The following is a 25,199-nucleotide window of genomic DNA, read 5'->3' as shown; positions in this document are numbered from 1 at the left end:
ATGCAATCCATTTTCAGGAACCCTTACATACAAAGCATTTATACGAGAAATGTATTATGTTCTCCATATGTTTTGTTATGGCTGTGTTTTCACTCTAAAACCTGCAACATTATTAACAGTACTCAACCAACAAAAGACTTAAAACCTCACATCTGAATCATACCACGGGGGCTTCACTCAATGAACCTCTGACATATCACGTGCATTCATGGCATACTAAACAATACCCCTAATTGGACTACATATTGGAAAATACCTCTAAAAATCACATTATTTAGCCCCCTACCAATATGAACCCAATACACCTCCCTAATTTAAAGAACCCCTACTTTCACTAGATATTGTAGGTATCCATTTTTTCATTAACATTTTTTATACCCCTTTATAATTTTCATTAACTTTGAGCTCCATTTTTTGTACTTGCTAATATAAAAACCCTTTACCCCCTATACATCCCCCAATATATTAAGTCAAATTTTCCTTATTATATATCCCCCAATATGAACCCACGTGGTATGGTATTGCTCCACTAGTGAAGCCCCTGTGAATCATTCTAGACATCCCAAAAGACATAAGACAATTACATAACCTTTCTAGTCCCTAAACTTCCAATTTACTTCCAAATATAAAAACTGTAATTGTTCCCCACTATTCAAGAAACATTTTTACTCATATTTAAACAAATCTAACAAGTGAAGCAGAAGGTTTAAACTAAAAAAAACATTGATGTAACAGTTGTAGGCAGACAGCAAGCTACTAAAAATATTCACTCGTAAAAAATAATAGAGGGAATCACAAAAATAAGAAAAACACGACGCCATTTGGGACTTATGCTTGGATTGGAGTCATGGGTTCCAAGTAATTAGTAGTTGCATATTGCATGTATTTGCACAGCACGATAAAATTATCTACTTGTAAAAAATAGTTAACACGAGTAGGAAAACTAAAAAATGGATGGTACTGTACAGAAATCTACCTCACCACTTGTCTGAAAGCTCCAAAGGATATTGCCACTAAGAAACTCAAGGAAATATATTAATCCATTGTAACATCCAACAACCACCTGAGGTCAAAACCAACATATATTAATTGCAAAAACATGAAGTGTTAACTTTAAAATCTAAAGGATTTGTTACATTTAGTTGCTGCTGGAAATTTTACAAGGCCTAAGAACCTTTGTTTGGATAAAGAACTAGTAGAATTCAGGGAGACTAGTAAAACAACCAAACCATTATCGTTTAATCAGAAATATTTCACTCTGCTAAAAGAGTTCTTTACACCTCTCTGTTTTGGTTGGACATGGCTGGTTACAGTCACTAGTCCCTTGCACCTACTTTCATCATCTTTAGTGGAAAATAATAAAAAATTCTATTCCTATTTCTATGATATACCTGAGTGAAATCCTTTGTGACAGCAGCAGTGCTTTCAACTCGGCCTCCCAACTGAGCCTCCCATCGCACATAACCACTACAATAAATTTAAGAAAGGAATTGATCTATTGATTAGAACTAATAAATAATAAAATACTGGACTGAGATTATAGCACTTCACAAGGTATACAGCAAAAATTGCTCTGAAAACGGAGGTTTTAGTAGCATTGTTCTCAATTTATCTTGAATCACTTTTATGGTTCCCTTCTGTCCCTCAAACTAAATAAATTATATAGATTATTACTACAGAAATTACATCAGCAGTAACTCAAATTAAATGGGAAACAATTCAAAACCATATGACACACATTTATATTTGACATAGAGCTAATGGAAGGTAATTACATCAGTTTTTCAATAATCATGTATGGAAGAATATAGATCTATATGTGGAAGTACTATAACGAAGTATGTGTCACCATTGGCAAATCCCCAATCCTTTTCACAAGTTGGTACTTGTTGACCACTGGAGTGGCACTTGATGATTACATGAAGACTCCATGCCCAAGGATGTACCAAAGGACACTTGTATCATCAGATATCATCAGATTACCAGAGTTTTTAAACTTTATTTCTTCTTCAATGCTCAGATTCCGCAGCCCTACGAGGATATTGTATAAATGTCACTAGCTGAAAAATAAAGACATGTAACAGGCCTAGGGAGTTGGGACTCGATCAGCAAACGAGTACACCTTGGAGTGTTTTTCTTACTTGGTTAATTATTCCTGCTTTTTAACAACGAATAATTTTCTAAGTTTTTTCACTCACTGCATTACCCCAAAGCCGGGGTGACGGCTTGAAGGTTGAGCCCCTAATGCATCTTAATGTCTAGAGTCAATGTATATTACCATGCTAAGGCATCTCTGAAATTTCGGAAATGTCTAGGGCATGTGACTACTCGAAATTCATCCTCAAAGGCCCAACATAATCATAGGGCCCACTTTGAGGGTCAAAAAACGACTTATAATCCCTCAAAAGAAAAAATTTATAATGTTACTGGCAAAAATGAGGAAAAAAATTCAAAAAAATGAATAATTGGAAAAATTTAAAAATTTTTCCAAAGTCAAAATAAGTCAAATTTTGACATGGAAATTATGTGGAGAAGCAAAAGATGATGTGGCAGCCATGTGGGGCCCACCACATAAGGTACAACACAAAGTCAAAATCCAAGTTCCAAGAAAGTCAAATGGGCCAACGTTGAGTTCGTACGTATGGCTAAAGTTCATTTTTTATTTAATGGTATGGATTAAAGTGTAAAGTCAAAGTAAATGAGTGCGGAGGGGACCCACTTATCTTCCTCTTTTGAATGCGTACAACTCAACAAAGAAATGAAATGAAACGATATTTTAGCATCCATGAGACTAAAAATAGTCTATAGGACCATCAGTTCCCTACTTTTCGCCTTTTGTAATTCAATCATTATCTTATTCAAATTGATGATGAGCTGGCGCAACCTTCCAACAATCTCCTCATTGAAAAGACAATGCCAAGAAACCGATGCTAACATATTCCCAAAGCTTTCTCTGATGTCTTTGAACACATCACATTCCAAAATGAAATGTTTTTCTGATTTCACTACCCCAGACATGCAAAATGTACACACTCATTCTTCCCAAGCTTCTTTAGGCCTTCTCCACCGTCCTGTTTCACACTAAAGTTGATGCCAGTTGGTTTTTAATTGAGCAATAAGGATCTTTCCCTCCATGGAATGCTAGCTTCAATGAACTCTTTTTGTTGTAGATCACACGTAGAGTTCAATTTCTCAATGTAGTACTTCTTCTTTCTACCCAACTCTTTTCCCCATACTCGTATACGAAACTTCTCCATAACAAAATTCTTTAGCTCCTTGCTATTTGTGGGACAGGCATTGAGGTAGATATTCCATTTTTTCATCCATGTGTGGTTTTGTCTCATCCATGTTTTCTTTCTTTCACTCATGCCTTCATTGAAGATAACATTAGGCCATCTACCTACTCCCATTTTTTCAATTCCTTTTAGATATCTTATGAGCCACACCATAGAAATTGCTTCGATGGGAGTTGCTCATGTTTCACTTAACATTATATCACAAGGTACCGAACTTTTTATTATGAACTTGCTCGTGATCAAGAGTTTTTGGATTTTCTCAATTTGTTTCCATTTTGGATAACTCAACAAAGAGGCAAAAGGAACATGCCAAATAAAGACTCCATGCTGGACTAATTTAGATGCACGTAGGCCCAATCAAACAACAACCAATGCAAGAGTATTTATATCTGCCAACTAATAGTTTTGCTAATGTTTAAGTGGGGACAAAGCTGCCACATGGGATAGTTCTTGTCTCTCACTAACAGCCAGTCACAAAAGGATACGCACAGCATGTCTGGCAGCCCAAACGCATAGCTCAAAGGAAGACAAATGTAATCATAGGAGTTGTTGTTAATTGTGATTAAGATAAGCAGCAGTTTGCAAAGAGATTTCTCCCCCTCCTACACCAGCACTTTCACACTTGTTCAATGTACTAATACGCTTCCAATCCACTTCATGATCCATGCACAGCGACTTCACCCTTCACATTGGCAACTTCTACAACAGTTCAACACAGGGCAGACTTGAGTTCAATGTACAGTGGTGTCTTCACATGACTATGGTTGAATATTTGTTGGAGAATATGCTCTTTTTCAGCTCCTATGCTTCACATTTGGAAGCCCAAATGAAGAATTCGATATTTGCACACGGGCATGAGGAAATCTGGCTTCTACACTTGGCATTTGGAGCTCCTATCAACAAATTTGAATTTTCCTTGTGATCTCCTCCCTCTCACCACTTGGCATTTGGTTCTTCATTGGGATTTTTTCCCATTCTCTTAGATAATTGAGCCTTGGGCTCTCATTTGAATCATGTAATATGAGTTATTGGGCTTGAGGAGGCGCTGCATAATTGTATTCACTACTTACAATATAATATAACAGTCTTTGGGGTAACTTCTAATGGTGTTCTTCTCCTTGCATATGTGGTAAGTTCTTGACTTCTTTTTACACTTCTATTTATTTTTTCATGCTATTGTTTCCTTCATGCTTGTTTCAAGTTATGTTAGTATGAAGCTATCTCATATTAGCATAAGAATTACTTAATTGCTTTAGGAAAAGAAACCTCCTAGTTGATGTCAAATATATCTCTAGGAATTCCTTCCATTGCACTTATTTAATTTCATGTGGATTTAATGAGTTATGGTGAAGTTTGTAGAGGAATCATTATTTGGTCAAGCTTTCAAGCGTAAGGGGAAGTTCTCGGAGGAACCAACCCATTCATGAAAATATTCAAAGAGAACCAGCATGCATTAAATTCTAAAGTCTCATCTATTTCAATTTGTCTTGTAGGCATGTTTTTAAGTTTTAGATTCTTATTTATTGCATCAAAATCACATTAAAAGTTTAATTTTTCACGTATTGCACTTTATTTATCAATATCTGACTATTTCAAAGTGCTAAATCATTGCTAGTCAAAGAGGAGAGTTTGTTCATACTCTTTGGCCTAGCCTCTTGTAAATTATTTTGTAACATACTTTGTAGTTTCTTCAGCTAACAGTTGTTGTAGATTATCTCTAACTTGTTGTCTTGCAACCACTTGCAGAGTTCATCTTCAGAAAACTACTTACAAGTTTGCATGCAAGACCTTGGGGCTCCAACTTCTAGATCATTTCTCTCCCTTGGCCGTGAGCATTAGAGGACATTTCTTGGACAAAACCGAGTTCTTCTTAGGGGAGGTCGAGTTCATTTTGGGCCTCTATTTCTCTCTCTTGGCCGTGGACATCAAAGAGGCTTTGCCTCTCTTCTCCTCCCTCAAAAAATCTGCATTTTGTTGAGCCTTTGTGGGCCTCAAATTGCAGAAATTTTCAGCAAGGAAAGGTCTATGGCTGAAGCCTAAATTGTGAATACTTTCCTTGGATTTTAGAGAAAACTTCATAGTTTTCTCTTTCTTGTAATAACTAATAAAATTCTTGATTTTGGGAGCGTGGGTTTTACCCATTGGTATCTCTATCTCTCCATCTTTTGGAGAGGATTGGTGTTGTGATTTTGTTGGTTTATTTTATTTTGCATGCATATCATCTAATTGGGAAATTAACACAACATGCATCACACTCATTTTGCATGCACTTTAATTTAATTTGCTACAAGTTTCAAGTCTTTTCACTTTCATAACAAGTTCAAACTTTTGCATGCAAGCATTTTTAACTTGAATCTAATTTGTCATGAATTTTGTTCCAAGTCTACTTAGGCTTCACCTTTAAGTACATCTCACATGCAATCAAGTTTTTGGGCAAAATCTAAAGCAACATTTTACTTCATGTCAAGCAAATAGCTTTCAAGTTAAAAGTTAGATTTCCATTTTCTTGTTAGTTTACTTTTATTGTACAGGCCCCAAGCCTCACTAAAATTTACCTCCAACTTAAGTTGGTTGAATAGACATTTTTAGGGACCTCTGCCTCTATGGACTCCTCACTGTGAGACCCAAATCTTTGTGATTGGGTGAAGTTTGAGGATTAAGAGTTCAATTGCAATCTTGCTTTAGAATTTAATTAATAAAATAAACCAAGAGCATTTTTCATCACATTTACCTTACTTGCAAGTTTCAAATTTTTGCTTTCTTGATGGTTTAGAGTCTCACATGCAACATCATTTCCTATTTTCAAGAAGCATTTCCTTTCATGCAAGTATTGTAATCTCCTTTGCAACAAATTAATTTTCTTGTACTTGGAACATTGTCTACTTTAGCAAGCTCCATTTCATGTTTAATGATCATCATGTTCATGAATGGTTGATGAGTCTCATTTCCTTTTCAAGTACTCTTATTTCATGTTGCAAGGCTAATTGCATGTTGGTTTAACCTTCAAGTCTTTCTATCATCTTGTTTATATTTAGATCACTAATTGTGAGTATTTTAGCAAGATATCTTCACATGCTTTGATTCATCAATTTGTTTATTTTAAAAGCATTTGTGTGTTTTGCATCTTGTGCTAACAATTTCTAGTTTCATTTTTCAGGATTACTTTTGCTTTCATTTCATTTAAGCAATTTTCATTTTAGAGCAATATTTTGAAGGCACTAGTTGTTTACATGTTTCATGCTTATCTCATATATTGATGGTTATTGCTCACATTCATTTTGCTTATAAATCTCAAAAAGTAATCTATCTCACTTTAACAATTCTCCTAGAACCTCACATTTTTAACTTAGTTTTACTTTAGGGACCATCCCCCATAGCTAACCTAGGTGATAGCTTAAACGATGAGAGTTGGGATTAGTGTGATAGCCCCTTCTCTGAGTTCCTTGTCACTAACCACACCTTGTGGGGTTGAAGGCTTTTCTCACTAACTTGTAGGTAGGTGTAGGCGACAAGTCATAACAGTAACCCAACAAGCTATTGTGGCCTAGGACCTAAGTTACAATATTTGTTAAATATATAAATATAGATAGGTTACACCAACATTTATTGTACTATCAAAAAATCACCATATGCCACACAATCTAAAAGTTCATTCATATTAACAAAGTTAGGGTCATTCATACAGGTTGTTAAAGAAAAATAATTTAGGCCAAGCAATCAACCATTTTGCACAAATTTCTCTCAAGTCCATGTTATGATAAATGAAATTGAAAATTACTAGATTCTGTGTTTTTTTCAACAATGTCTAACCCTAGGGCATAGATCAATAAGTCATTTAATGCTAAAAGTACAAGATTTTGTTGTAAATTAACCCTAATTTACCACACAACAAAAAGAAAAACGATTTTTATAATTTAAGTTATTACTACAAAAGAGATGGACTAGTGTTTTCTCAATATAGGGCATATGGACTCGAGAAATTAATGTATCCTAGGGTTTCATTAGAGTGATAAAAAATCCAAACTACCTATAGCAAATCAACTAACCCACCCTAGCATTTGAGATCAAGGATTTTAAAAGTTTCATGATGATTAAGGGAAAGAGAAAACTATCTCTATTCTTCAAATACTTGGAAGAAGGGTTTAGTTTAACAAGGACAATGAAACAAATACCAAATAAACTAACTTGGCACATGAACATTCATCTAATAAAACATAATACCAAGATGAAGCAAATAAACTAACTTACTTCACCATGCATACTAGAAGATGCACCATAAGCATCCATGAAAAGAGATCACATCATATCACAAATACACCCAAGAAAAGTCACTAAACTAGGCCTCCATAGCACACAACAGAGAAGAAGATTGATGTACGTAATCGTTGAGTGCTCAGTAAAATATACTGATTTATAAAAGAATGAATGAATAATGAATGAGAATGGTGTTACAACGAATGGAGCCTAGCTTAATATAGCCTAACGTACCCTTATGAATAGTCATGAGCTTTTAATAAATATTCGTTATATTAAATTATTACTACTGTTAGTTTCACTATTTATTTATTATTTATTTTACATATAACGAAGACTAATCAAAGAGATAAATGATTTCGAGTTGTGTCAATGATCGAAGGGCATAAATTGGTCAATATGAGGGCAACCAAGAGATTTAATCCTCCAATTAGGCTATGTGAAATTTTTATCTATTACAGCAACTGGAAATTATTCTTCTAACTGAAAACCAAATTATGTAATTTATTTGCTACAGCAAACAACGAATAAAATCACAACTGCAATTTTCACCATAAAAATACTGCGGAAAATAAAATACTGAAAACTGAGAAATTCTAGCACACACAAGAATTTTGACACAGTTATTTTTGGACAATTGTCCCAGTAAAAACCCAATGTGGGAAAACACATGCAGCAGATGAGGGTTTTATTATTATTCTTCAACAGCAATACTTAGTACAATAATTTAGATACCCAACTGGCAATCTAATCTGAGGAAAACACTGGCAAAATTATTGTGAAAATTTTCTCTCACCCCACAGCTAATTTCTACCTCTGAAATTACCTCCCTAGCCTCTGCACTGAGCCTCCTGCGTCACCCTCTGTGCAGAGCTTACGCTGACCCTATGAGAATTTCGGCCTTCCTTCCTTTGCCTCTTCTGAGAACTGGAAAACTTCCTTCCGGAATGTTGCTACCCTCTTCTTCCACCTGCTACTCACCCTCTGGCTCTATCTTCTCTATTGAGCTAATGCTACTCAGAAAATCGAACTGCCTAGGCAACTAAGTATCTGCACTGGTGTGTTCTCCATCGCCACATCGATCTCCTCTTATAATCCACTGTTGGAGCACCAAAAGCCAAGATTAAAACTTAATCAATGGCTAGGATCATCTCTAGATCGATCCGTGTGAGTTTATAGATGATTCTCAGCTTATCTCAATTAATATTGATTAATTAACCATATTCACTAAGTTTAGACTTAGGAAATATTTAAAAAAACGGTTAATACTCTAATTGAGACACTTCTAGCGGAATTTCTAGAAACGTTTTCTAGGTTTTGGAGATCTCATGTATTCTAGCCTCTCCACCAAATTTCGTGGCTAGAACACATTCGATGTAACAAAAACTAACACTCCCTCTTAGAGAGGAATGTTGTTGCACATCCTTCTCTAACACCTTGTCTCTGCATCATCTCCTATCACGGTGTTGATGTCTGGTTGTTGTTGCCAACCAACGACTGCGTAACTCTAATATACATTGAATTTGTGCTGCTGTTGACCCTGATGTATTTTTGCCAACACTGCAACTCCCTCTCACCTATTGCAATTGCAACTGAGAATCATCCAAGGTAATCTACCTCTGCTACTAAAACGGGTTCTCCACCATACCCATCTGTTCTCTGAAATAGACGAACTTAGCTCTTCCTAGAGATTTTGTGATTATATCTGCAACTTGCACTTATGTGGGAACATACTGTAGTTGGACTATTTCACGTTGTACATAATCCCTGATGAAATGACATCGAATATCTATGTGTTTCGACCTGTCATGAAACACTGAATTCTCAAAGAGCTTTATGCAACTCTAATTATCACAGTAGACATTGGTCGCCTCCATCCTCTGCTTGAACAAGCTCACTAGCATCTTCTAAAGCCATATAGCTTCGCACGTAGTTGTGCTTGCTGCCATATACTCTACTTCTACAGAGCTCAATGTTATTCACTTATGCTTCCTGCTACATCAAGAAACCAACCCTAATCCAACACTAAAGTAGTAACCAGAGATACTTTTCCTGTCCACTGAACTACCTGCCCAATCTGCATCTGTGAATCCACATAATCTGACATCATCTCCTCTGGTATATCTCAACCCATACTTGACTATGCCACGCACATACCTTAGAATGTGCCTCGTTGCTGCCCAATGTACCCTCTTCAGCTCTACCATGAACTGACTAAGGGTATTGACTGCGAAGCAAATATCTGGCCTAGTATTGACTAGATACATGAGAGATCCAATAAGTTGTCTATACAAGGTGGGGTCAACATCCTTGTCATCCGATGCATCTATCTTCTTCCAGTTGGTGATCATGGGCGTAGACATGGGTCTACAATCCTGCATTTTGAACCTCTTCAAAATATTTGTAGTGTATCTTCCTTAACCAAGGAACATCTCCCCATCCTTTTGCCACACTTCCAATCCTAGGAAATAGTGCATCAACCCCAAATCCTTCATGTTGAACTCTGTTGTGAGGTTCCTCTAGCAATCCTCTATGAGCCCTGATGATCTTGTCAAAAAGAGATCATTCACATACAAAACTAGGATGACTGGTTCACCCTCTACCAACAAATAGTAAAGGTTGGGATCTACGTCACTCTTGATGAATCCCATCTACTACAAATAGTTTTCAATCCTACCATACCATGCCCTGATAGCCTGCTTGAGTTCGTATAGAGATTTCTTCAAACTGCACACATAAGTGTGCTTCTCATGTGTCTCAAAGCCCTCTGGTTGTTTTATGTACACTTCTTCCTCTTATCACCTCATTCAAGAAGGTTTTCTTGACGTCCATCTGGTGAATCTGCCATCCCATTTGAGCTGTTAGGGATATAACTAACCGGATAGAAGTGTATCTGGCAATTGGGGCAAAGGTCTCCTCATAATCTATCCCATATTTTTGTCCATACCCCTTTGCCACAAACCTAGCCTTGTATTTTTCCACACTACCGTTAACAACATATTTGATCTTGTAGATCCATCTAGAACCTACAATTGATCTGTCTTCCGGAGTTGGCACTACCTCCCAAACATCATTCGTTGTGACAAAACTACTTCTACCATGGCATCTACCCATACTTGATGTTGTGCGGCTTCCTAAAAGCTGGAAGGCTCTGCAACCAAAGCCACTAATGCCTGGTACCTGTCAGGCTGTCTGCGTTGTCTCTTGTTTGTCCTAGGAGTTCCAACAAACTCCTCTGCATCTCTCAATGTATGAAGAACCTCTCTACTGGCTCAAGCACTTGTCGTGGGAGCTTCACCCAGCTCCTCTTCATCCTGCCTCTGCTGAGAACTCCACGGATTTCCTGCACCTGAGGAAATATTGATATTGGTTACAGTGCTTGATCCTTCTGACTATCCTCCTGCTTGTCCCATTGGTTGCCCCTGCTGATGGACCAAAGGAGCTTTTGGTGACTCATTATGATCACCTGCAGGCATCTCACGACATCTCCTGGAAGTTCGGTCTTCCATGAGCTTTACGTCTCACCTTACTACAATCTTCCTATTGCTAGGAATGTAGATCATATATGCCTTTGAGGTTTCATTGTACCCAAAGAATAACCCCACTCTGCAATCTGATCCAGTTTGGTACATTTTTCATCTAGCTTCTTCCTTGTGAAGACTCCTTCTGGCGTTTTCTTCCCCAATGCTCTATGAGGAGTCCTAAACTAGATATATATTATCGTGTTACATTCCTCTACCCATAGAAATTTGGGTAAATCCAGCTCATATAACATAGCCTTTGCAGCTCCAACAATGGCTCTGTTTTTCTGCTCTTGGTTTTTTTTAATTAGCATACTTCCTAAGTACGCCTCCTCTGCACACATCATCGTGTTTTGTGCCATGTTTTGGAACTACTGTTACTGTTTCTCTAAGCATCCTGAGTGCTCCATGGTGTAGATGTCCCATTCTCGTATGCCATAACTCATTCAGCGCCTTCTCACTACTACTATCACTACCTATTAGTGTCAATGGAGAATCAATCTGTAAGCAGTACAATTTGTTACTTCGAACTCCAATTTGTCTTACTTTTTTCTAGTTTGGTTGTTTGACATACACCTTCTTCCCTACAAAGTGAATATCATACCCCTTATCCTATAACTAGGATATTGAAATCAGGTTCATACGTAATCCTGGCACATGCAATACATCTGTAGTGTTAGTGCTTGCTCCAACCTCCCTTTGAAAATATATGGTACCTCTCCCTACTGGAATACATTTTGTCCTATTTCCCATAGTAATCTCGTAGTCCATTTGCTCCTCCTTGTAGCTAGAAAAATATTCTTTAACCCCCGTCATGTGAGTTGATGCTCCACTGTCTGTATACCAGACACCCAATGAAGTTGATCTTGATAACCAAGCAAATTCGTCCTCCAATCTGGAAGACAAATCTGGAGTCTCCTGCATGTTACTTTTGTCCATGGTTATGCTGAAGAATTTATAGTGTGTTATTCCTCTTTCACCCAACACTGATTCTGCACTAGCGAACTGTTGCAAAACCCTCTGCGTCCAGCTAGAGATCTGCCCAACAAAAATATGAGTTGCTCCCTTTGCCTCTAGAATCACTCGATCTGGAAGGATCGAATTTTTCTGCCCCTTTCAAAAAAAATCGATCTTCCTCAAGCAACTCATCGAACTCGCAAAACACTGCGCTGCCCTAGGGAATTTCAACCTGCTGCCCACGTTGAGTAGCAAAATTTCTCATTTTCGCCTCTGAGCTCTCCGACTGATCAACTACGCTCTGAAACCATGTGAAATTTTTATCTATTGCAGCAACTGGAAATTATTCTTCGAACTGAAAATTTAATTACGCAGTGTATTTGCTATGACAAACAACGAATAAAATCACAACTACAATTTTCACCATAAAATACTGCAGAAAATAAAATATTGAAAACTAAGAAATTTTAGCACACAAAAGAATTTTGACCCAGTTATTTTAGAACAATGTCCGCGGAAAAACCCAATATGGGAAAACTAGTGCAACAGATGAGGGTTTTATTGTTATTCTTCAGCAGCAATTCTCAGTACAATAATTTAGATGCCCAATTGGCACTCTAATCCGAGGAAAATACTGGAAAAATTATTGTGAGAATTTTCTCTCAACCCACAGTTAATTTCTACCTCTGAAATTGTTAAAATTTAGGTACCAGATGACAAGTGGTTCCCTAAGGCTTTGATCTTTGGCCTAGAGAAAAGTGTCCAAATTTATTTTTTACTTTTCTCCTAAAGTGACTTTATAAGTGGTAAAGTCAATTTAATTTAAAAGTGACTTTATTAGTGGTAAAGTTACATTCTAATTTAAAGGTGACTTTATTAAAGTCAATGAAGAATTAGAAAGTGAAAATGTGACTATGGAAATAAAAGGTTAAGTGAGTCTTTATTTAAGTGGGTAAGTTAAAAAATAGAAAGTGAGAATTAAATGCACATTTATTCTCATCCCTAGATCTAAATGAATCTCAGCCATTAGATCTTAGGGTAAACCAAAAAGTCATTTAGAGAATAAAAGGAGAAGAGAAGAGGAAAAGGTCATTCATTCTTTCATGAGCATTTGAGAGAAAGAAAAAAGAGAGCAAGGAGAAAATTTCTGAGCAATGAGGAAGTGAAGGAAAGCAGCAAGAAGACATTTCAACAAATCTGGGTAGCAACATTTATTGGAACGCATCCGAAGGCAAAACCGTACAGCAAGAGAAAGGCACAGAAATCGAAGAAGAGGGACAGCACATAAATCAAGGAAGAGGGATAGCAGGGCAATAATTTTGAGGCAGTTGTACTGTTGAAATCCGTACGGTCTATACCATCCGTACAGTGAGTTCTGGGCACATTTTTCAAGGCTGTCTGTACAGCATTTAATGTTGTTCTATTGCTAGAAAGTTTTTGTTTTCATTGTTCGCTGATTGGCACGATTTTCGAGGCAGAGTGCAAGCACAGAAATCGAGATAAGTTGTAATTTGTGGTTGCTGGAATTTTTACTGTCTATACCAGTTTCTCTGTAAAAGCATTTTCAGAAATAAAAAAGAGCTCTCAAACTGGTTTTCCCCAAGAGTTGTAGGGGGTTTTTCCAGGGTCAGATTGACCAAAAATCACTGTGTTATTTTCTGTGTGGCTGTCATAATTTTGTTGTGTTTTATTTCTGCAATTTCAGCAGTTGTGAAATCTATAAATTTGTGTTTTCAAAAAATATTGTCATTTCCAGATTTTAGAATTTTTATCATGCTTAGATTTAAAACTAAATGCCTGGAATGATAAGGAAAACTGATAACTTGAGTGGGGGTTGAAATTTCTTCATGGTATTAGAGCTTGGTTCGCTGAGAAGTGCAGTTTGGGACAACAAAGTGAAAATTACAGCAAGCTAATTTTTACACCAAAAACAGAAACCTTTACCACAGATTTGAAAATTTCAGTTTGATAGGACAATGAAACATGTCTTTGGGTTTGAGAGTTGAAGACAAGTTGGATGGGCAGAACAACTACAGTGCATGGAAGGAGAGAATCCAGAGCATCTTTGAGGAAGCAGAAGTCTGGGGCATTATGGTAAATACCACACAAAACCCAGTACTAGTACTTGCTGACCCTGTACAGTTGGCAGAGTTTAACAAAAAGAATGCTAAGGCAAAAAGATTGATTCTGGAAGGAATCAAAGACCATGTCATTCCTCATGTGAGAGGAAAGACTTATGCAAATGAGATGTGGATAGCCTTCACCACTCTTTACCAGAGCTCAAATGAAACAGAAAAATGATCCTAAAGGAGAAACTAAAGGCCATTAAAATGGCTAAGACTGACAGTGCTACAACATACCTCACAAAGATCACTTCAATGAGAGATGAGTTGGCAGTCGTAGGTGAGATCATTACACCCACTGAGTTGGTGAGGACGTCTCATGTATCCTTGAGTGGCTATGAGTACTATGTTTTATTCATTAATGACCACTCCAGGAAGACCTAGATTTATTTCTTGAAGACCAAGAGTGAGGTCTTCAAGCAGTTTCAAGAGTTCAAAGCTCTTGTGGAGACCCAGACAAGTAGGAAGATGAAGGTCCTCAAGTCGGACAATGGAGGGGAGTATACCCTTGGTGAGTTTGTTGATTTTTGTGCTGAGGCAGGCATTAGGAGGGAGTTCACAATTCCTTACTACCCCCAGCAGAATGGGGTTGCAAAGAGGAAGAATAGATCCCTTGCAAGGGCTTCCAAAACCATTCTTCATGATCGGGGGTTACCTTTATTTTTGTGGGCAGAGACCTACAACACTGTTGTGTACTTGTAGAACAGGAGTCCACATTGTGCCTTGGGGAATGCGACTCCGAAGGAGGCTTTTTCTGGGAAGAAGCCTGATGTTGGGCACTTTCGTATCTTTGGGTGCCTTACATATTCCTATGTCCCCAAGGAGAACAAGACCAAGCTAGAGCCCACTGCAGACAAGGGCATCTTTGTGGGTTACAGCAAGACCTCGAAAGCTTATCGGATTTATATTCCTGCGCAGAGGAAAGTGGTTGTCAAGTGGGATGTGAAGTTCGAGGAGGAGAGAGCTTTCAGGAGATCACGGGAGTTAGAGTATCCAGAGTCCCCAGACCCTCAGGAGCAATTGAGTCAGTCTCAGGGATCCAGTGGTCAAGGATCAGGAGGTACATCGATTACAATGTCAGGTCCATCAGTGAGCAGTGGCTCTCAGAGTCAGGTGGGTGGTTATTCAGGCAGCGTGCAGGGCAATCAACAGAGCAGTTCATAGGGTAATCCACTAACGGGCAGTTCGCACGGTACTTCAGCGTCTACAGGCACAGATTCAAGCATGAGGTCAGTTGGCAGGCCTTCAGGAGTTCAAGCTTTTCATGATGATGAGGATTATTTCACTCCGGTGGGAGAAGTATGCTCAGGGAAGAGGAAGCCCAAGTGGCTTCAAGATACCTTGCGCAAGGCCACATTAGTTGCTGGGCCAAAGAGACAGGTTAGAGAGAGTAAACCACCTGAGCGGTTCTGTAGTTACATGGGACTGGTAACAAGCATTGTTGACTCTGAGCCTTCTAGTTATGAGAAGGTAGCCAACCAGCAGGTCTGTTGAGAGGCCATGATGGAGGAGCATTCTTCTATTATGAAGAACGATGTTTGGGAGGTAGTGCCAAGCCCTGAAGGTAAATCAATTGTTACTTCCAGATGGCTCTACAAGATAAAGCATGTTGCAGATGACAGCATCGAGAAGTTCAAAGCTCGCTTTGTGGTGAGGATTCTCACAGGTAGAGGGAGTTGACTATGAGGAGACCTTCGCTCCGGTAGCTCAATATACATCTATTCGCTCCATTATATCGATTGTAGCAAAGATGGGTTGGAAGATCCACCAGATGGATGTGAAGACCACATTTCTCAATGGCTTCATTCAGGAGGAGGTTTATATTGAGCAGCCGCAGGGCTTTGAGGTGCATGGGAAGGAGTCCCATGTATGCAGATTGAAAAAGGCACTTTATGGCCTAAAGCAAGCTCCCAGAGCTTGGTATTTGAGGATTGATACATACTTGCAACAGTTGGGTTTCACAAAGAGTGAGGCTGATCCAAACCCATACTTCATTGTAGTGGGTGAGGAGCCTCTCATTCTAGTGTTGTATGTTGATGTCTTGATCATCACTAATGCAGAGAGACTCATTGAGGGTTGCAAGAGAGATCTTGCTTCAGAGTTTGAGATGAAGGATATCAGCTTGATGCATTATTTTCTGGGATTGGAGGTGTGGCAGGAGGAGCGGCATTTCTTCCTGGGACAGGGGAAGTACATTGTGGATATTCTTAGCAGATTTCACATGGAGGACTGCAAACCCATGTCTACACCAAAGATCACTAACTGGAAGAAGCTTCACACTTCTGATTCCGAGTTGGTGGATCCTACTCTATACAGACAGTGCATTGGGTGTTTGATGTATTTGGTCAACACTCGACCAAATATATGTTTTGTAGTTAACACTATGAGTCAGTTCATGTGTGAGCCCAGGAGAGTGCATTGGGTGGCTGCAAAACACATTCTTCGTTACTTGCAGGGGACTGTGGCTTCTGGTCTGGATTATAGACAGGGTGATGGAGTGAGACTGGCAGGGTACACGGATTCAGAATGGGCAGGTTGTGCTTCAGATAGGAAGAGTACTTCCAGGTGTTGTTTTGGGTTGGGTTCGGCAGTTGTGTCATGGATCAGCCGGAAACAACAGTCAGTTGCATTGAGCTCAGCTAAGGTAGAGTATATGGCTACTAGTTTGGCTAGTTGTGACGCCATATGGCTTTGCAAGATGTTGTTTGGTCTATTTGGTCAGGCATTGAGATCTCCAGTAATTTACTGTGATAATAAGAGTTGCATAAAACTCATGGAGAATCCAGTTTTTCATGACAGGTCAAAACATATTGAGATCAAGTATCACTTCATTAGAGACTATGTCCAAAAGGGAGCTGTCAAGCTTGGGTACATTTCTACAAATGAGCAGGTAACGAACCTTTTCACCAAAGCCTTACCATGGGGCAAGCATGTCTACTTCAGAGACAAGATGGGAGTGGTGAGGAACACTTTCCTCGGTAAGAGGGAGTGTTAAAATTTGGGTACCAGAGGACAAGTGGTTCCCTAAGGCTTTGATCTTTGGCCTAGGGAAAAGTGTCCAAATTTATTTTTTACTTTTCTCCTAAAGTGACTTTATAAGTGGTAAAGTCAATTTAATTTAAAAGTGACTTTATAAGTAGTAAAGTTACATTCTAATCTAAAGGTGACTTTATTAAAGTCAATGAAGAATTAGAAAGTGAAAAAGTGACTATGGAAATAAAAGGCTAAGTGCGTCTTTATTTAAGTGTGTGAGTTAAAAAGTAGAAAGTGAGAATTATTCTCATCCCTAGATTTAAATGAATCTCAACCATTAGATCTTAGGGTAACCCAAAAGGTCATTTAGAGAATAAAAGGAGAAGAGAAGAGGAAAAGATCATTCTTCTTTCATGAGCATTTGAGAGAAAGAGAAGAGAGAGCAAGGAGAAAATTTCTGAGCAGTGAGGAAGCAAAGGAGAGCAGCAAGAAGACATTTTAGCAAATCTAGGCAGCGACATTTATTGGCTCGCATCCGAAGGCAAAACCATACAGCAGGAGAAAGGCATAGAAATCAAGGAAGAGGGACAACACAGAAATTGAGGAAGAGGGATAGCAAAAAGGGCACGAATTTCGAGGCACATTTGGGCACGAATTTCTAGGCAGTCGTACTGTTGAAATCCATATGGTCCGTACAGACCGTATAGCAAGTTCCAGGCATTTAATGTTGTTTTATTGCTGGAAAATTTTTGTTTTGGTTGTTTGCTGATTGGCACGATTTTCGAGGCAGAGTGCAAGCACGAAAATCGAGATAAGTTGTAATTTGTGGTTGCTCGAATTTTTACTGTGTTTCAGTTTATCTGCAAAAGCATTTTCAGAAATAAATAAGAGCTCTCAAACTAGTTTTATCCAAGAGTTGTAGGGGGTTTTTCCAGGGTCACATTAACCAAAAATCACTGTGTTATTTTCTGTGTGTGGTTGTCATAATTTCGTTATGTTTTATTTCTGCAATTTCAGCAGTTGTGAAATCTCTAAATTTGTGTTTTCAAAAAATATTGTCATTTCCAGATTTTAGAATTTTTATCATGCTTGGATTTAAAACTAAATGCATGGAGTGATAAGGAAAACTAATAACAAGAGTAGGGGTTGAAATTTCTTCAGAAATTACCTCCCTAGCCTTTGCGTTGAGCCTCCTGCGTCAACCTTTGTGCAAAGCTTACGTTGACCCTATGAGAATTTCAGCCTTCCTTCCCTTGCCTCTTCTGGGAACTAGAAAGCTTCCTTTTGGAATGTTGCTATTCTCTTCTTCCACCTGCTACTCACCCTCTGGCTTAATTTTCTCTATTGAGCTACTGCTACTCAAAAAATTGAACTACCTGGGCAACTGAGTATCTGCACTGGCGTGTTCTCCATCACCACATCGATCTCTTCTTGTAATCCACTGTTGGAGAACGAACGACCATGATTAAAACTTAATCAATGGCTAGGATCATCTCTGGATCGATTTGTGTGAGTTTCTAGATGATTCTCACCTTATCTCAATTAATACTGATTAATTAACCATATTCCGTAAGTTTAGAATTAGGAAATATTTAAAAAACAGTAAATAATCTAATTGAGAGACTTCTAGGCTTAATGTCCAGAAACGATTTATGGGTTTTGGAAATCTTAGGTATTTTAGCCTCTCCAAATTTCGCGGCTAGAACAAATTCGATGCTACCAAAACTAATAGGCTAACGCCCCTAAAATACATAGTCTGTGATACAAGGTGGATATGTCATCAAGCTGACCCCTAAAAATAGCCTCAACATTGAACAAACATAAAAAAGAGCCTCAAAGAACTTGTGGGTGTGAGTAAAAATGCCTTCAAGGGTGGTGTCATCATCAAAAAGGCATGTCTCCTCGTAAAAAGGTGCAATGAATTGCTCAAGGGGTATGTCTCATCCCAAAAATCTTGCCACCACATCCAAAAGTGGTGACTCATCAACCAAACAAACCCTCTCAAGCCAATGTCATCCTCCAAATGGCCCACATCATCATCAAATATAAGCTAGGGCACGATGTCATCATAGTAGAAGGTAAATAATTCCATCCAAGGGGATCCCAATTCATCATCATCAACAATCATCAATAGAAGAGTAACATTCATAAAGAAGGTACAATGCCATCTTGGGGACATCCTATCATCTCAAGGTCACACTTGCTCTGAAGGCAACATCTTGGCCCAAAAAGTCAAACTCCAAGAACATAAGGATTGTGGAGAGCCTCATCATCTATACCATATCCTCATCAAGATTAAAGTGCATCAAAGCTAACCCAACGTCCTCTAGCAAGTGCTCTCCATCATCATGGAATGTGGTTGAACATCACCTATGAAGTTTTGGAGAAGCAAGACATCATCCCTCAAAGGATCACAGCTATACCTGGAAGAAACATCTAGCACATACCCAAGGACTCAAGAGAGATCAAAATCATGGGTACAAGAACCATAAGAGCATCAAGGTGGACCATATTTATTGTCAAACCCATCAAAGTACTCCACACAATTATCATCTTCAAATGTCTCAGTAGCTTGTGATTGTATAGTGTGAAAATTTGGAAGCCCCAAATTTCTACTGCAGCAACTGATTAAGTCTCTTCTATTTGTTAAATACTGAACAATTTATTTACTGCTTCCTACAGTAAATACCAAAACTAATACACTACGGCCCTCACCAATTAAAATTATATGAGGAAACAAGAAACTGAGCAAGAAAGAAATACACAACACATTACACCGTTATTTTTGGACAAATGTCCCTAGAAAAACCCAATGTGGGAAAATCAGTGCAACAACTGAGGGTTTGTATTATTAAGCAATATTTTTCTGAATACAATCTTTGGATGCCTTGCTTGTTATCCAATACAGAGAATATGACTAACAGAGGGATAGTGAGATATACCTCACACTGTCACTGGCGATCAGGAATACAAAGAATATGACTAACAGAGAGATGAGTGAGATATACCTCACACTGTCACTGGTGATCCTGATCGATCTAGCCACAAAATGGCTAGTCCCTCGCTGCCTCTGTGCAGCCACTACATAGGCCCTGCATCACAACTTCTGGGGACTGCGTCATAGCTTCTAGGTACTGCGTCACTCCTTCTGTAGATCGATTTGCCTCTGAGACTTCGACTTTTTCCCTCTCCGTCTCACACCCCGGCTTCTGGCTCCAGAACTCGACTTCTCCAGCAAAATACGGATCTCCTCTCAGGCTCTGTGCTACTTCTACATCAACCTACGTTGCCCAGCGTGGCCTCTACGATGCCTCTTCTGGATATCTCTCTACCTCCTCTGCGATGTATTCCTGGATCAGGAAACTCTCCAACCAAAACTATCCCTGCCCCTCACTATAAGAAATCACTTCGATCTTATCTCTAGCAACTGTTGTGTTACCCTCTCTGAGAAATTCGATCTCTTGATCTCTCCCTGATGTGATTTCCAAATGCCCATCCAACCTCCTCTTATAATCCTTCAGTTGAGAACCAACGGCCCAGATTATATTCTAATTAATGGCTTAGATCATTTTGGCTTGATCCTCGTCTTCTTTAAGAAGTTTCACCCAGAGTTTGATTAGTACCCTTTAATTATTTTAAAACTGTCTCTAGGTCGGATTTCCCAAATCGATTTGGGGGTATTGTGGAATACATGTGTCCAAGCCTCCCTGCAACTTTTGAGGCTTAGATCACATCTGATGCTACCAGAAATCAACATTCCCTCTTAGCGAGGAATGTACTCTAGTAATGCAACCCGCTGAAGCATGACCCTTCTCTGTAACATCTCCCTTTGCGTTGTTGATGTCTGACATCTCCCTTTGCAATGCTAATGTCTGACAATGCTGCATCTGTACTTCTCCTAACACTGCCACTGCCAACACTGTATCTATACTGCAACCCTCATAAGTTCTGCATCTGTGCTGTTAATGGTACTGCCACTACTAACACTACATCTGCATTGCAACCTTCTCCAATTGTTGTTGCTACTACATCAACAACGAAGAGCATCCAAAATTACAGCATAGGTGTTCAGCATGATGCATCTGTTGCTGGAGTTTCGATTGTTGCTAGTCTCTGCGTTGACCCTCTGAAGCCTCTACATTGTTATTGACTCTGCATTGTACCAACTGCACTGCTGCCAACTCTGCTCTACGCTACTCAGTCTCTGGCGCTCCTAGCCACTGCATCAGTCACTCCAACACTCCTCTACACCAACTGACACTGGTCCATCCTGCTACTTCTGATCTGGGCTCCCGTAGCAAGGTATTGATCCAAGAGGTGGACTCCTCAAGGATCCTTCCCATCTGCGGTTCTTTCGAACTACAGTTCTAGATCACCTCACCTCTCCCCTAGAGGTATTTGGGCAACCATGGCAAAATCTTCCTCCTCAATCTTTGAGGATGCAGCCTTCGAATCATGCTCCGCGCCCTTGTCATTCTTCTTGAGAGGACACTGTGTAGCGTAGTGACCAAGTTCACCACAACGGAAGCACTTGATCTTCGAAACATCTTTATTTTTCTTTTGCTGCTCTTGTTGCCCCTTAGATGTAAGGGTTGCATTCTCTTCCTCCTTTGGCTTCGTCACACTAATGTTGCTGCTACTATCAAGTTTGCACTTGACTAAGTCTCTCCTCATCTCTTCCTGCTGAAGAGCAGCCCACATTCCTTCCCAATCTGACAATCTTTCTCTGCCCCGGATACTTTGGATAAACACTTGCCACTCTTCTAAGAATGAATTCAGGGCCAACCTCACCATCTCGGTAGGCTGAGGTGTTGACCCCACAACTGCCAACGAGTCTTGGATTTCCTGAAGCTTCATTAGGAACAGATTAATGCGTTCCTCCTTCAGCATCTACGTGGATCTCTTCTTTTGCTCCAAGAACATCTATCGGGCAGTATCCTTCCTATACCATGGTCAATGCTTCCCACATCTATCAGGCAGTATCCTTGCCGACAATGTGACACACTACGTGATCTCTCACTCCGTCGAGGATCAATCATTTGGCCTTCACCATTTCGGCCTTGTACTTTTTGAGCAGATCTGGATCTGCGAGTACCACTGCCACACTGGAGACATAGGTTTTGAGATCATGCTCATCCAAAAGGCATGAGACCCTTGCCTTCCAGATCACATAGTTGGATGCGCCCTCCAACCGATCTCGATCTCGCAACCCATTAGCTGCCATATCTGCCAATGAAATGTCGAACTGCCTCCTCTCTCCTCTGCACTGCTGCTAGGCTGGCCTACGCACTCCCTGCTGGAGTTCGTAGATCTGTTGCTCCCTATTGCTGCTCAGCAAATGAGAAATCTAATTCCTTGGCTAGGAATTCTCTGAGGAAGAAACTCCCTCAACAATGTCTCCTTCTTCCTTCTGACGCTTTTCTGCCCCAGCAATGCTGCAGAAAACTGCGTCTCACCAGAAACCTCCTCTTCATTGAAGCTTCTACGTTGCTCTCTCTGACATTGGCAAACTTCGATCTAGAAGTCTTATCTCTTTGTTGACTCACTCAGAGAGAGACCTTCCTCAAAAAAAATTCCCTCCTGGCCTAGACTGCACAATCCCTCTAGGGATTCGATTTGTTGTCTACACAGCACTTCGACCCTCCTCTTCAGCGTCGAGCTCTTCCGACTCTGCTCTCTTGCTTAACCTGCAGCTCTGATACCATGTGAAAATTTGGAAGCCCGAAATTTCTACTACAGCAACTGATTAAGTCTTCTATTTGTCAAATACTGAACAATTTATTTAATGCTTCCTACAACAAATACCGAAACTAATACACTGCAGCCTTCACCAATTAAAATTATATGTGGAAACAAGAAATTGAGCAAGAAAGAAATACACAACACATTACACCGTTATTTTTGGACAAATGTCCCCAGAAAAACCCAATGCAGGAAAATCAGTGCAGCAACTGAGGGTTTGTATTATTAAGCAGTGGTTTTCTGAATACAATCTTTGGATGCCTTGTTGGCTATCCAATACAGAGAATATGATTGACAGAGAGATGAGTGAGATATACCTCACACTATCACTGGTGATCCTGATTGATCTAGCCACAGAATGGCTAATCCCTTGCTGCCTTTGTGCAACCACTACATAGGCCCTGCGTCACAGCTTCTGGGGACTATGTCACTCCTTCTATAGATCGATTTGCCTTTGAGACTTCGACTTCTGCCCTCCCGATCTCACACCCCCGCTTCTGGCTCCAGAACTCGACTTCTCCAGCAAGATACGGATCTCCTCTCAGGTTTTGCGCTGCTTCTGCATCAGCCTACGCTACCCAGCGTGGCCTCTACGTTGCCCAGCGTGGCCTCTACACTACCTCTTCTGGATATCTCTGCCTCCTCTACGATGTATTCCCGGATCAGGAAACTCTCCAACCGGAACTATACCTGCACCTCACTGCAAGAAATCACTTCGATCTTCTCTCTAGCAACTGTTGTGCTACCCTCTCTGAGAAATTCAATCTCTTGACCTCTCATCGATGTGATTTCCAAATGCCCATCAAGCCTCCTCTTATAATCCTTTAGTTGAGAACCAACGGCCCAGATCAGATTATAATCAATGGCTCAGGTCATTTTAGCTTGATACTTGTCTTCTTTTAGAAGTTTCACCCACAGTTTGATTCAGAGTTGTGGGGGAGCGCTCCCCCCCCCCGCTCCCGCTCCCAATCTGCGCTCCGGGCGGGAGCGGGTTGGGAGCGCGCCCCCAATAAAAAAATTTCCGCTCCCTGCCAAAATCGGAAGCAATATCAAGAGCGTCGCTACCGTCGCTCCCGAAGCGAAAATTTAAATTTTCGCTCCAGGAGCAATTCGGTCGACGATGGGAGCGATCCGGCGGAAAAAAAATCCCGGATGCCAAAAAAAAAAAAAAAAAATATGTTTTAAGAACACAATGGGGCCAAAATTATTTCATTATCACTTGAATGAGAGCAAGAGCAAAGGAGCGAGGAGAAGCGAGGAGCAAGCACCGAGGAGCAAGGAGCAAGCGTGCAAAGAGGTAAGTAACTTAGTAGTTTAGTTAGTTTAATTTAGTTAGTTTAATTTAGTTTATTTAGTTTATTAACTATATTTAGTAAAAAAATCATAAATCTAAATTAAATTAATTAATCTAAATAAATTAAATTAATTTGCAGATTCAAAAGCCTACAAATATCAAACATCATGGACCTGGCTATATTTCTTGGCATTTTCCTCTTCTTGGTCCCTTTTATGGTTATTATGGTGCTAGAGAGTAGGAAACGGAGAGGCCAAAATGAAGAGGGGGATGAAGAAGCTGGAGAAAGTGGATTTGATGAAAACCCCGGTGAGGAGGAGTTGGAGGAGGGTGAACATGACTCTCAAAAAACTAAACAAGACCAAACCCCATTGTGGAAATATGTTAACAGGCCTGAAACAAGGAGAGGGGGTGGAACCACTAAATTTCATTGCCCCCATTGCAACAATGATTACACAGGTTCATACACCCGTGCCAGAAAACACCTCTGCGGGAAAAGGCCATGGGATGGAGAGAAACAAATAGGAATCAAAACTTGTCCAGCGGTGTCAGCAGCGTATAGAGTCAAATACATAAGGGAAGAGGAGGAAGCCCAATACAAATCAAAAAAATCAAGGGGTTTCTTTGAACCAAGCTCACAATCACAAGCACAAAGAACTCCTTCAGCATCCTCCCAAGGCAGTGGATATGGAGGCACAGGGTCATCAGCTTTAAGGCATAGAACCATATCAGATTTCCTTGATGAGGGGTGTAGGAATGATGTGGATTCAAAGGTTTACAGGTTTCTCTATGCATGTGGGATACCATTCAATGTTCTTCGCTCACCTTATTGGCACGAAATGGTTTTTGCCATAAATAATGCCCCTAAAGGATACAAGAGCCCTGGGTATGACAAGGCAAGAACCGTTGGACTTGATCATGAAAAAGCAAAAATATCACATTCTTTGAATAGAATGACAAGTTCTTGGACTGACCATGGGGTGTCTATTGTATCTGATGGATGGACAAATGTAAAGGGCAAGCCATTGATAAGTGTTCT

General features: G+C 39.7%; 1 protein-coding gene across 1 annotated transcript in view; it reads right to left on the bottom strand.

The window, feature by feature from the left end:
* The window catches only part of LOC149250647 (putative acyl-activating enzyme 19), a 467,065-nt gene that overhangs the window by 258,607 nt on the left and 183,259 nt on the right, over positions 1-25,199 (bottom strand). Inside the window, 2 exon segments of the mRNA XM_089459163.1 lie at positions 977-1,063; positions 1,392-1,467. Coding sequence (XP_089315289.1) covers positions 977-1,063; positions 1,392-1,467 — 163 coding nt within the window.

This window comes from Pinus tabuliformis, chromosome 7 (genome assembly GCF_031772625.1).
Source record: "Pinus tabuliformis cultivar Carrire ecotype Pingquan chromosome 7, CPIR1, whole genome shotgun sequence".
Classification (NCBI taxonomy): Eukaryota; Viridiplantae; Streptophyta; class Pinopsida; order Pinales; family Pinaceae; genus Pinus; species Pinus tabuliformis.
The sequence above is the reverse complement of the archived record's forward strand: the minus strand, read 5'-3'. Positions and strand labels throughout refer to the sequence as shown.